The following is a 14,612-nucleotide window of genomic DNA, read 5'->3' as shown; positions in this document are numbered from 1 at the left end:
GAAGTTTTTTTTAATTATTTATTTGATTTTTAATTTTTTTTTATTTAGCTTACTTTTTGTTTCACTTTGTTTTGCTTGTTCCTTGCTTTCATTATTTAGTTAAGTTTTTTTTCACCGTTTCTTTTCTCTTCACTTATTGTTTTGTTTTTCGTTTCTTTTCACTTTTTGCATAATTTTCCTTTTTCCTTTTGGTTTTGTTTTCATCCTTTTTAAAATTAATTATTTCCCTTTGTTTTGCCTGTTTTGTTTGTTTTTGTTCCGTAATTTTTTAAAACCTTGTTCAGATTGTTTTGTTTATTCTTTGTTTTTATTATTTAGATTAAATTAGTTTTTTTGTTTTACAATATTTCTTTACAATTAAATTATTGTTTTGTTTTGTATTATTCATATACACTGACCAATTTAGTTTATTCAATTCACCTGTACTGCATTTCTTTAGACTGTGGGGAAAACCGGAGCACCCGGAGAAAACCCACAAGAACATGGGGAGAACATGCAAACTCCACACAGAAATGCCAACTGACCCAGCTGGAACTTGAACTAACAACCTTCTAGCTTTGAGGTGATAGTTCTAACCACTGAGCCATTATTATTCATTCATTTATTCTTTTTCTTTTCGCTTTAGTCCCTTTAATCATCAGGGGTTGCCACAGCGAAATGAACCACCAACTTATCCAGCATACGTTTTATGCAGCGGATGCCCTTCCAGCTGCAACCCATCACTGGGAAACACACACACACACACACACACACACACACTTTAGCTTACCCAATTCACCTATACCGCATGTCTTTGGACTTGTGGGGGAAACCGGAGCACCTGGAGGAAGCCCACGTAAACACGGGGAGAACATGCAAACTCCACACAGACCCAGTCTGGCAGTGACCTTCTTGCTGTGAGGTGACAGCACTACCCACTGCACCACCACGCTGCCCTGCCATTATTATTATTATATTTAACTTTGTTTTGATTTTTATACACAGACCCCCTGTTGAAACCTCCATTCCACTAGAGACTTTGACCTTAAACTATAGGGCAGCACTTTAAGTAACTATATGAACTATAGCTCTGTATTTTCTGTGGATCACTGACAAGTTACCTGGCACTTCACGAAAGCTAAATGACAGGCCTCTAAATATTTAGCTGAGCTGAAACTGGCAGACAGCTTGACATTCGATCCAAATACAGCAGCTATGATGGATTATATAAAAACAGCTCTCTCTTAACTCCCTTAACTGCTTACCTTTAGCGTCTGAAACACCATATGATTTATGCTCAATCATTGGAGGTATAATTGGAACAGCTTCATGACTCCAAATGTATGTAGTATATATTTATGTTTATTTAGTATGTATTTAACATAAATCATGACTTAATGAAGATAATTAAAAAATGCAATGTCCATATGGTGAAAATCAATTTTTTTGCTTTGAATTTCGTGCTTCAAATGAGCAAATCCATTTATGCCTTCAATGTTTTCCAGTCCCAACACCTGTGCCAGGCAGATAGCAAAAACATGAAGATTCAGTTCAGGAAGATTGAATCTCTCATTGTAGTTTGTCATGGCAGACTAGATTTCTGAATACACCATAGATACTCCTTTTAAATGGATTTGAAAAAGTTCTGTTCTTCATCAGGACATTGAACCAGATCAGATCTATGGCGAAGAACCAATTGTTTTTGTTCTTTTGGTCTCACCAGCTTAAACAGAGACTGTAGTTCAATGGGACAGATTTTGTGCACCGTTTAATTTGATGTATTTTTTAGGATCAGTGATCTTGGTTCCAGCATGTCAAATAAAAAAATTAGCAGGTCCTTTTCATCCATTATTTATATGCAAGACTGAAGTAAAGTTTTGTTTTACAATCAGCGTAAAAGCATGCGAATAATGGATTTTTCAAATGTTTTTCTGGTCTCGCTGGAAATATAAGCATGTTCAGTGGCAATGGCCCATGTTTTCCATCTGCTTCTTTGTCAGTGTTTTATATGTTTAATGTTAATTAAGTATTTACCTAATAATAATATTAACTGGCTTTTAAACAAAACATAAGTTGCATACTGTGGGCGTAAAACAAATGGAATTAAATAAAATTGGAGATATCTATTTAAAAAAAAATTGTTAACAAAACATATTGGCAGAAATAAATATATAATGAAATATATCGATTCAACTACCCCATCCCCCTTCCCTGAGGTCTCTTTAAACTGGGGTATCCAATGAATAGAAATTAACAGAAAAACAAAAAACAAAGTATACAGAACAAGGCAATCATGCTGGCTCCTGGTCATTGTTTTGTGCAATAAACATAGAGATTTTATCAGCAGCCAGTCCAAAAAGTCCAGATATTTAATGTACTCATTTGTACCAAGTTAAGCCAGCCAGCCAAACAGCTTTTTGTAGCTTGGTGAGATTCAACGCAGAATAATCTCTCAGGAATATAGTAAACTTTGAGACCTTTATGGCACTCACTTACATTAAAAATAAAGGTTGCAACTAAACAAGGAGGATGATCTCTAAGTGGCTCCAAGTCTCCAAAATTAAACCAAGAACAGTCTCGTGCTATACACATTGTGCTCACCATTAACATTAAGTCAAGTCGATATTAAATTGATCAAATTGATAATGGTTTTAAAAAATATTTAAGACTGTTGCACCTTTTTGTGTTGTCAATATGCTCATGTTTATATAGTTCCTATCGGTGTGTGTACACCATTGTGTGCAATATTTATATGCTTATAACCACCTTTGTATGCTTATAACCACCAGCATAGTGTGGGTCGTGAGTCACTGGAGTTGTTATTTTAGGGGTCGTGGGCTGAAAAAAATGCATATTCCCTGCTTTATTTAACAGTTTCAAAGACACACACACACATATACTGTACATATATATTTTAATAATAATTTTTTATGGGTTTTCACCTTTATTGTGATAGGACAGTGGAGATTTAGAGACAGGGGAGCAGAGATAGGGAAACGGTTGGCAAAGAACCTCAAGCCAGGTATCGAACTCGGGTCGCCGTGAACACCTTGGTGCCTTGGGGCTGACTCAAAGACACTTTTAACTGTGACTTGATTGCTTTCTGTAAATGAATAGCTTCGGAATGAGTAATGGTTTGTTTTTACCATTGTATCATGTGAATCCATGTAGTGTCTTCTATAATTCAGGGAATGAATGAGCCTTAACCCAAACCTTGCAGTGGTTTAGACTGCCTCTCTGACACAAAGGCATCCACACAGTGAATAAGACAGGCACTGACCTTCCTTTCATCTGACTCACGAAACTCACATGAAAAGAGACTCTTAAATGGTGTCCAGCTGCACCTTTTAAACTCGCCTCAACCTTCATATCCTCTGGAAAAACTGATGCAGCGTTCATCGCATGCCATCCCTCTTATACTTAACTACTTATTTCCGTGTTCTTGTCACAGTGGATAGATATTTGTCTTGTTCAAGATGCAAGATACATCTGATACTGCAGTTATTTATGCTGTGTTTGGACTGGTAAGACTCTGTTTCCACAACTTATTTCGATTATGTAAGTTTATACCATAGTTTTGGGTGAAGTGTTAAAGTGGAGCATTTTAGCTTGTCTTTGAATCCCCTTTAGCCCTCTGTAAATTACTTTTCAATGTTTTCACTGAAGCACTGGACCAACCGCTTGTCAAAACGTGAGTTATTTTTGGCTTTTTCTGCTTAACTTTTTTTTCTCTAACAAGAAGTTGAGTTGATGAAAAAATTATTAATAACCAAGGCCCTGTAAATCACTGGACTTGTGACAGTAAAGGCTATGTGCGAAATGAAGTCCAAGAGTCTTTCATGTTTTTAATAAAATGATCTCATGGCAGCTGTAAGGTCTGTTTCATAATTTTTTAAAGTGTATATTAATAGTTTATTTGGGCCCCATATTAACAGGCTCCTGCTCACACACTGCATCATGATGCTGTTTATGTACGTAGCAGAAGGTGCAAACTCTATTTTCTTAATTCATTGATTTAAAACAATGGATGCCCTTCCAGGCACAACCCAGTACTTCTTCATTGTTCATTAAATCATATTGAATTAAGACTATTTAAGTAGATAAAACGCTGTCTGTTTTGTATCTGTATGTCTCTCTGTTTATCTGTCCATCTCTCCATGTTTTGCGGTCAGTTGGTCAGTTGGTCAGTGGTCTGTCTGTCTCCCTGTCCATTTAATGATCTTTCTGTCTTTACTATAAGCCAATGGGTTGTCTACCTGTCAACTTAGAGGCCTGTAATGGCCTTCACTACTCTCATTACTGAATTGCTGGAATGTTCTACAATATTATGGCCTTTAATTTTTTCATTCTTTATTTTTGTTAAGATGCTTTGACACAATCTACATTGTCAAAATGTGCTATATAATTAAAGTTAAATTGAATTAAAATGCATTTTGGGTAGCTCAGTACTTAGTACTGCCCTCTCACAGCAAAATAGTCCCTGGTTTGAAACCCGACAAGGCCAAGTGGCATTTCTGTGTGGAGTTTGCATGTTCTCCCCATGTTCACGTGGGTTTTCAACAGGTTCTCTGGTTTCCCCCACAGTGCAAGTCATACGATGTAAGCCCCAAATCCACTTTTGTACCCATATCCCTTTCCCTTGGCCCTTGAAACAGAGTGTGAAGGGGAAGGGCTTCTTACTTTTACCATTGGTAATCTCTTACTTCATATGAGATTGACAATGGTGAATGCTGTTGTTATTCCATTCATTCATTCATTCATTCATTCATTTTCTTTTCGGCTTAGTCCCTTTATTAATCAGGAGTCGCCACAGCGGAATGAACCGCCAACTTATCCAGCATATGTTTTACGCAGAGGATGCCCTTCCAGCTGCAACCCATCTCTGGGAAACATCCATACACACTCATTCACACACATACACTACAGACAATTTAGCTTACCCAAATCACCTGTACCGCATGTCTTTGGACTGTGGGGGAAACCGGAGCAAACGTGGGGAACATGAAACTCCACACAGAAACGCCAACTGAGCCAGCCGAGGCTCAAACCAGCGACCTTCATGCTGTGAGGTGACAGCACTACCTACTGCGCCACTGCGTCGTCAGAGTTATTCCAGTTGCGAAACGCACGAAAACAACACTAACATTATAGTAGACACTGTAAAAAGGTCATCCCCAGCCACTAGACTTTTCTGACAGGGTATTCGAGCGTCAGAATGTTGTGGGGAGTTATTATAGCGAAGTGTACCGGATTTTATTTAAGGTAAAACAAGAACACCGTTATGAATGTTTTAAAACATATTTTAGTTTGTTGAAAAAAATTCATAAAAAGGACAAAAAATTCTGTGCATCTCCTGACTTCCAAGTTACTTATTAGCGTTTATGGCAGAGTGGTGAATCTCAGGGGTTTCATTGGTGCCGTGACCCGGCTGGGAATGAGATTTAGGGGGCTGAAGAATGCCAGCTGATGAGTTCTGTACAGGTAATACCTCACTCCCCTGATCTTGTCTGTGTTAGAACAGCCTCCTCCCATGCCAGAATCATCAGAGGGTGGAAGTCTGACCAGAGGGCTTGTGTTATTTTTTGGTACATGAGGAATATTTGAGTTCCCTGAGGGTTATAAATCTTTACATCACAAATGACGATGATTGCACAAGGTAGACTTAAGTAAATCTTTCATTTAAGTAAATCAGTTCACTTGAGTTTGGATTACCTAAATCTATAATTCCTGAATTATCAATGCCTCTTAACTCTGCTAATATTTCCAACAGCCATAATTCATTTAATAACCATTTTCAAATGTAACTCAATGCAGCAAATAAAGTAAGAAAAACACCAGAATGCGAGCCCAGTTATGAAAATCTCAAAGATTGAGTGAACTTCAGCCCTTACACATTTGCTAAAGGTCTCTGCATAAATACCTAAGAGAGAAGAGGAGGGAGGAGCAGAGACAGGCAGGAGGGTGGGACTGGAGGTCTGCCCTGGACACCGGAGATGGAGACATAACAGGAGACACAGAGCCACGAGAAACTACACATCTGTCAAAGCTAAGAGAGCAAGAGAGAGAGAGAATGAAATAACTCGATTCTGATGCCAGGACACGCAGCTTATTTAAACAGCTCCTCAAAGCCCGCAGCAGCAGTTGTTTTGTACTGTTGCATAATGGGCACGCTGAGAGAGTGTTTTTCTTGTTTTGTTTGCGGGATCTTATTTCTTTCTGTCTGAGTGAGGTCTGTAACATATTGCTCGTAGACAATGTTATCCGATTGGTTGAGGTTGGTGCTTGTGTTTACCTTCTGGACTCAGCTGGTACCAAGTTTGGCTGCTGGAAATCCATATTACCGCTACTATCACAGAAACTGCTACACCTGCTTCAATGGATATCATGCGTACAACACAGGACACCAGGGCGCAGGTGAGTGTCAGTCAGTCTAAATTTCTTCAGGGAATTGATTCTCATTTTCATAATTTAGGTGATTTCTGCTGTTTTATTTTGCGTTTCTTGAATTCAGAGAGCTAGAAGGTGGTGGAATGCATTTATTTAATGACTGTGTGAATTCAGAGATGTTTTGGGACAAAACTTGATTCTGTAATATTTTGGCTGTGACAAAAGAAGCTTCAGTCAACACTCGTAATTCACCGTGAAGGACTGTAGATGATAATGCCTTTACTTCGCTGCGAACAGATGTCAGATGTGTAACAAAACAAATAATAAACTGGTACATCAGTCTTTGCCAGACACTATAGAGAGGAATCATGTTTTGTTTTTGGTTCTAGGAATCTGCTAGTAATTAAAACGATGTCATTTTGTCAACTCAATCTTTTAAAGTATTATTTCATTTGCACATTTTACGTAACAGTGACTTAAGGCTCTGTTGAAAATCGATTTCCAGAGTGGAGGTAATGGAGATTCATTTATATATTAGAATATATCTAAAAGAGTTTACTTTACCAGCTTCCAGATTTTGACAATTACTTATGATAAAGTGAAAACATTTCTGTCCTCACATGTTATTATTTTGGTACAATAGGTGGCCTACATGAGGAGCATTTTGTGGTGTTTGAGGTCTGTGTGTTTGTTTTAAAGACCATGGGGGTAATATGTCTTCTGATTTATGAAATCTTTCAGGAAGACAAGAACGTTCTCTTCAAATCTGATTCTCCCTTTTGGTTCCAAAGCATTGTTGTGCAGAGTCTTGTTCATAGCAGGATGTGATTTATGTTTTGATTAGTTTACAACAAGGGTAAACAATGGAAGTACATTGCAACACTGAAAAAAATGATTCATTAGATTTACTTAAAAATTCTAAGGTAGCTGGCTGCAAACAATTTATATAAGCTGAATTTAAACAAATTTAATTGAGTAATGTTCAACTTAATTTGTTTGTTTAAATTCAGCCTGTATAAATTGTTTGCAATCAGTTTCCTTGAAAAATGTGTACATCCAATGAATCAAGTTTTTTTTAATGAACTGAAGGAAAGTTCTGATCACTGCATAATAGCAGGAAGAAACAGGAAACAATTTATTTGTTTCCAGCACTATAAAAACTGGTAGCCTGCAATATTTATACTCAGGGTTGTTTTTGCCTGATTTAGACAATAAACATGTTTTGATGTGTTTGATATCTATCCTTATTTACGTTGATGTCACTCCTGATAAATAATAGTTTAAAATATTTTTAATGTTACAATTTTAGTAATTTTTTTTTTCTTTAGTCAATTGTGTAATTTACTTTACAGTTAGTGAATAATTGTATAGTAAATGCATGGTGTCATATGAGTTGTTGTAAAGCTATTTATTACGAGTGTACAGAGCTGAATACAAATGTATATGACAATGTAAATAATATAAATTTTTCATTCGCCATATTAACCTTCATTACCCTTCATTTATCATATTACCTATTACACTTTTCCCCATTCAATGAGTGACATGTCCTGTATATTCTATAGTCTTTGATTTTTACATAATTGAATTGTTATTAAGATAACAATAGAACAATATTAAAACAACTTTTGCCAATTATAAATCAACCTTGCCCAATAAAATTATTAAATTATTTTTATTTTTTCAATCGTATTAATCTATGTGAATTTTTAATATTATATCTACACTCACCAGCCACTTTATTAGGTACACCTTACTAGTACTGTGTTGGACCCCTTATGCCCCATTCTCACTTTGAATGGGTGACGTCAGGCGTTGCCGAACTGCATTGTGGATTCATTGGTGCCACTTCAGAGGCGTTGCTCGCTGCAAAAGTTAGGACTTGCTAATCTTTTTTAGCGTTGTTGGAAGCGTCAGCCAATCAGATCGCTGTATGCAAATACACCAGCTCAGATAGTTGTCTATTGCTGACTAATTTCATTGGCTGACACTGCTATGATGATCACTTCAGAAACGCCTTCTGTCAAGCGTTGACACTTAAGCCCTGTGTGAATGAGGCGTTATTGCCTTCTGAACTGCCTTAATTTTTCGTGGAATAGATTCAACAAGGTGCTGGAAATATTCCTCAGAGATTTTGGTCCATATTGACATGAGCACCACACAGTTGCTGCAGATTTGTTGGCTGCACATCCATGATACGAATCTTCCGTTCCACAACATCCCAAAGGTGCTCTATTGGATTGATATCTGGTGACTGTGGAGGCCATTTGAGTACAGTGAACTCATTGTCATGTTCAATAAACCAGTCTGAGATGATTCACGCTTTATGATGTGGCGTGTTATTCTGCTGGAAGTAGCCATCAAAAGATGGTGACACTTTAGTCATAAATGGATGGACATGGTCAACAACAATACTCGATGACACAATGCTCAATTGGTAATGGGCCCAAAGTGTGCCAAGAAAGTATCATCCCCACCCTTACACCACCACCACTAGCCTGAATTATTTATACAAGGCAGGATGGATTCATCCAGAATATCTTCTATTTTCCAATTTTGGTGAGTCTGTGTGAATTGTAGCCTCAGTTTCCTGTTCTTAGCTGAAAGGAGTGGCAACCGGTGTGGTCCTTTGCTGCTGTAGCCCATCTGCTTCAAGGTTTGATGTGTTCAGAGATGTTCTCCTGCATATCTTGGTAAGAACGAGTGGTTCTATGAGTTACTGTTGCCTTTCTATTAGCTCGAACCAGTCTGGCCATTCTACTCTGACCTCTAGCATCAACAAAGCATTTGCACCCACAGAACATGCAACACTGTTAAGGTTAAACTGTCTAGTATATATTGGAAATTCTCATAATCAGAATGAGTGCAGGTCTTAAATCATTTTTCTTGTTTTGGATCTTAGGAAAAAAAAAACTTCCCAGGTTTCCTCTTTGACCTTAAATGGATAGCTGGTTGTGAATGAGCTCTGCTCCAGGGTAACACTCTGTTAGGCGGTATGCAAGATTAAGCAAAAAACGTGTTTTGGATTAAAGGCGGGAGGCTTGGTATAATCAGTCTGCAGTCAGAGATGTCCAAAAATTCCTCTGATCTTCTTTATTAATGAATATTGGACTAACATTTTGCCTCCTGATTTGCTATTTAATTTTTGCCCTCCACTGATGTGGAAGATATTATTTTACACCACTGAAACCAGCCTGTAATGCTTGTAACCTAGGTAGCGATACAAAATTAAAGCGTAACTCACATCTGATATCAAGCCAGAGGAATCAGAATTTCAAAGTAATGTTTGAGATCTTAAACCTAGTGTTATCGTGATAAGAAGCAGTTGTTTTTCTAACCTGCAGACATGAGGAGCACAAGCTCACATATGTCATTGATTTTACCTTCTGATTCAATAAGTGTCCCTGCTGCACCTCGCATAATTCAAGGTCTTTGAGGGCCAAACTACATAAAAAAATGTATTTTGCTTGAAATGTGGGTCTCCTCGTGCACAGTGGGATCCTGAAGTCTGAGACCACAGTGAAGTTTAGAGATTGTAACCTGAAAATAAGTGGAGTTTTGGCATGATTTGAGGTGTCTGCACAGGGCCGGAGTGGGACTCTTTTTCAGCCCTGGAGTTTCAAACCTTAGACCGGCCCACCTCAGTTCACGACTGACTATATTAAAATAAGGTCATTTCCAATTCAGTTTCTAATTACACTATCACGTCTTTTTTTTTTTTTTTTTTGAGAAAACAGCTGCTTTAGAACTTTAAATGTTCAAAAACCCTAACAGTATTATATGTCTTAACAATAAAACTATAATTAAAAAAGAAAAAAAAACATACTCAGACAAGAATCAAACCCGGGTCGGCGGCGTCGTAATCTAACGTGCTAACCACTGGACCACAGCTGTTTAAGTAAATAAATTAATTTAAAAAGTGTGACTGCTGAGAGCAACAGATTCTGGAGCTAGGGACACCGGCCCTCGCGGCCAAAAAACGGACCGGCCCACCGGGAATTCTCCCGGTCCTCCCGATTAGCCAATCCGGGCCTGGCATCAAATTAAGTTTAAAGAAGTTATTTTATAACTATAGAAAGCATTTTAAATCCAAGTGTCTTTTAATGTTTCAAATAACTTTTGTGAGAAATTTTTTTTGATATCATTCAACGGTACAGATATTTTTAAGTAATAATAATATAATTATTTTTTAAAAATAATTAAAATTATCTTGCGGAACAGTATATATATATATGATTTTTGTTCTTGTCTGAAAAGATTTTTTGGGTGTTATGGTAAAAAGTTTGGATTTTCATTATTTTTTATTTGTAATTTACAGAAAACAATTGAAACTTTATTAAATATTTATTGTTTGAATCTCATGGGCAGCATAGTGGCTCAGTGGTTAGCACTGTCGTCTGACAGCAAGAAGGTTGCTGGTTTTGGCCAGATAGCATTTCTGTGTAAAGTTTGCATGTTCTCCCCGTGTTCACGTGTATTTCCTCCTGGTGCCCCGGTTACCCCCCACAGTCCAAAGACATGCTGTATAAGTGAACTGATTAAACTAAAACTGGCCTTAGTGTATAAGTGTGTCTGTGTGAATGTGAGTCTGTATGGGTGTTTCTCAGTGCTGGGTTGCTTCTGCAAGGGCATCCATTGCGTACATATGCTGTAATAGTTTGCAGTTCATTCTGCTGTGGTGACCACTGATAAATAAGGGACTAAGCCGAAAAAAAAAAAAATGAATGAATGAATGTTTGAAATTTAACCCCCCCCCCTCCTCTTTTTTTTTTTTTTTTGTCTTTGATCCAAATGATTTAAAATGTATTTTTACCCAAGGACTCAACTTAATAGCATTGTTCATCCAAAAAATAAAATCTGTCATCCACATGTTCCAAACCTGTACGATATGAACCCAAAACTTCCATATCTGCAATTTATTGAACTTTTTTTATTTGGAGGTCAGTGGCTACCACTTTACAACATTCTTCAAAATATCTTTTTTTGTGTTCAACAAAAAGAAGCTCATAAATGTTTGGAACCATTTGAGGGTGAGTAAATGGTGAGTAAATTTTCATTTTTGGGAGAATGATCTATTTAAATCACGTCAACACATGATTAAACTCCATTTCAATGTTTTCCTGCATTCTGTGTGATGAATTGCAGAGGTCTGCAGTAAACCCATGGGCCGCTGCTGGCTCCACAGCTGGACTCTCATATGAATTTCTGCATTTCATTTCAAGTCTCGTTTGAAATCTCTGTTTATTTACTCCCTGCCGCTGTGAATGGAGCTCAGTTCTTCCTCTGTCTGAGCTCAGGTCAGTTGTGTACAGCAGTCTTGTAATTAAGCTTCCAGGCTCTCCTGAACAGGTGTTCTTGATTAGCTTCACAGTATCTTATCATCTGACTTCCTGAGGCCTTTTATTTTGGTTGTTGGGAAGCCTTGATTTCATTCTAATCCTGCGCTGTTTGATGAGCTGCACAAAAAAAAAGTAAAGTCTAAATGAAGACTTATATTGCATGCAAAATTGTGAGCGGTATATTAGGTACACTCAAAAATGTTTGCTGTATGTTCAAACTGCGTTTTTTGAAATTGTTGTGGGTTTTTGGGACAACTTATTTGTTTTATGTACAATCCTCTTACATTTTTGAGTTTAAGTTAATTTAATTTCTTTATGTTGTCCCAACACAAATCAATTGTGTGGAACCCAGTATTTTTTACAGTCTACTACATTTAGTTTGAAAATTAATTTGCATTTGATAAGGTCACACTTTATTTTGATTGTCCATTGGTTGAAATAAGTTACATTACATCTACATGCAACTAATTCTCATTAAATTATAAGTAGACCGTTAGGTTGGGGTTAGGGTTAATGTAAGTTAACATGTACATAAAGTCAGTTAAATGTCTGTTGAAGGAACAGTATCAACATATTAAGTAGACAATAATAATAGTAATGCATTTTATTTAAAGACGTCTTTCTTGACACTCAAGGTCATCTTACAAGACAGCAAGAACAGTCAGTTTAAACAAAACACAATTAAAGTCAATAGAATAAAATACATTTTTTTAAAGTGCAGTTGAGTTAAAGAGAGGGGTCTCACAGAGCTTAAAATAGGTGATTCTATATTCTTTGGTAGTCTTTTCTAAACAGATGTGTTTTGAGTTTGGATTTAAATTTTGTAAAAGGGAGTTTAAATGGCTGTAGGCTCTTCTCTGAATGGCGACAAAGCATGGGGAACAGTGAGGTGAACGAAAGAAGACCTGTGTTTGAGAAGGTGTGGCGATATGAACAAGGTATGGAGGAGCGAGATTGCGGATGGCATTAAAAGCGAGAAGAAAAAAAAGCGAGAAGAAAAGCGAGGGTAATGACAGAATCATCTGTCGGAAGAAAAGTTATATGATTTGTTTAAAGTGGATCAACGTCATCAGACAGTCTACTAATACTCAAATGGACCATCAAAATAAAGTGTTACCTCTGATAAAAATGTGATCTTATGTATGAATGTGTTTAAGAATTATATTCAGATGTATCACACACTTAACCTTTTTTTTTATTTATTTTTTATAAATTCTTGGTTATTTGAACCTAAATTTTTCAACATGGATAAACCCTAATGTTGGGTTAAATTAGGACCTATAAATTTAATTTAAAAAAATGGATTTGTCCATATTTTACCCAACATTGAGTTGAATTAACCCAGCATTTTTGGAGTGCCTGTGTCATGTTAATGTCATGTGACATATGATGTAACTTGTGTCTCTTCACTTTTATTCACAAGTCCTAGTAAAGTGTCCATCAGATGCACACTTCGGAGTTTCACTGAGAAGTTATCAGAGTACATTTTGTACTCGTTGGAACAAATCTTTTAATTCCATTTTTTTTGCAAATCCAGCTTTGTGTAGATGATAGTAGCTGCTTATACTGTAACATGATAGTACTAAAATAATATGTGTGGAAATGTCAATGAATATAGGTGGTCGGGATATCTAACAGTACAGTTGGCCTCAAAATTGCTAGGATTTGGATCCTGCTTTAACGGTGCTGTATGTAAGTTTTTGGCTCTTCTACAGCATAAAAAAACATAATATGTTTGCAGATTTTTAAGAAACATGCCAAGTGAACATTCTTGTTTATCTGAAAAACAATGCTGAACACAGATATTCTGCTTTGAAAATGTGAGTTACATGCCAAAATGCTGTCTTTGTTTTGTCTCATTTAACTCGGCCATTACCACTTTAGCCAATTATATTTCAGCACCACTGGTTGCCTTCTGGGAAAACCACGTTTCATTTATTCAATCAGAAAGGTTCTCAAAGTATGCACTCGTGAACGAAATGTGACCTCCGGTGGACTGTAGCAGACTCTGAAATGAGACGCATATTCAGAGTTCCACATGAGGTTATTAATTAGCAATTACATAAGCATTACATAAACATTAGGTGAGCAGGTTACATTGTATACCCGTGTCCTAACAACATGCTGACAGATATTTAAATACAGCCATTAAGAATATTCACTCAATCATGAAGTGGTAAGGTTAATAGTCTAATTAATACATGGTTTGTTTGGATTATTTCACAGTTCTAAAGTTCGATTTCAAATTGCTTATTTTATTTTCAAGATCTGAGGTGAAGTATATGCTGCTGCTTTCAGTAGTATGGCAATAAATGTCATGTAGAATAGCATTCAAACACACATTGTTAGCATTTAACACTGAATAAAGCACAATGTGTACCTGAGGTGATCATGTCCTAATTTTTTCTGTTCTTTAGCTGCAAAAAAAAAAAATAAAACTAAAAAAAAAAAAAAAAAAATATATATATATATATATATATATATATATATATATATATATATATATATATATATATATATATATATATTTTTTTTTTTTTTTTTTTCTAAAATATAAATCTAAAATATAAATTTTAGAAATTGGTGACAAAATCTCCTTTTAATATGAACATATTTCTTTTATTGCGTGCCGTTGCTTTTATTTAGAACACAATTTAAATTGGCCTAAAATCAGTGTTTAGGCGCTAGCTCCAAATATCGTAAATCTGGCAACCTGTGTGTTTTGATCCAGGAATGCAATACCTAGTTCAACCACTGGGTGTCAAACTTACATACTGCACCTTTAATTTTAGGAAATTAAAAAAATACTGGATGTTTATTCCAGTCCAATATGATCATGTACACACTATTCCTACACACATATGTGTTCAAAATGCTTCCAAAAGGTGACTTTGTTACGATCGTTCT

At 36.4% G+C, this 14,612-nt stretch overlaps 1 protein-coding gene across 6 annotated transcripts in view; it reads left to right on the top strand.

Moving 5' to 3' along the window:
- Window positions 1-14,612, top strand: part of megf6a (multiple EGF-like-domains 6a) — a 161,366-nt gene that overhangs the window by 36,385 nt on the left and 110,369 nt on the right. For 2 of the 6 annotated variants that reach the window (XM_087306894.1, XM_087306892.1), the window contains exon 1: window positions 5,981-6,393. The exons of the other annotated variants lie outside the window; for them this stretch is intronic. Coding sequence is in view for 1 of the 2 variants with exons in the window: in XM_087306892.1 (XP_087163018.1) it covers window positions 6,234-6,393 (160 nt within the window). In the remaining variant the exon portion in view is untranslated. Of the gene's footprint in view, window positions 1-5,980; window positions 6,394-14,612 lie in introns of those variants that run through there. 6 annotated transcript variants of the gene reach the window in all.

The sequence above is a fragment of the Danio rerio genome, chromosome 23, assembly GCF_052040795.2.
Source record: "Danio rerio strain M-AB ecotype USA chromosome 23, GRCz13ab, whole genome shotgun sequence".
Lineage (NCBI taxonomy): Eukaryota > Metazoa > Chordata > Actinopteri > Cypriniformes > Danionidae > Danio > Danio rerio.
Note: the sequence above shows the minus strand (reverse complement) of the source record. Positions and strands in the feature narration are given on the sequence as shown.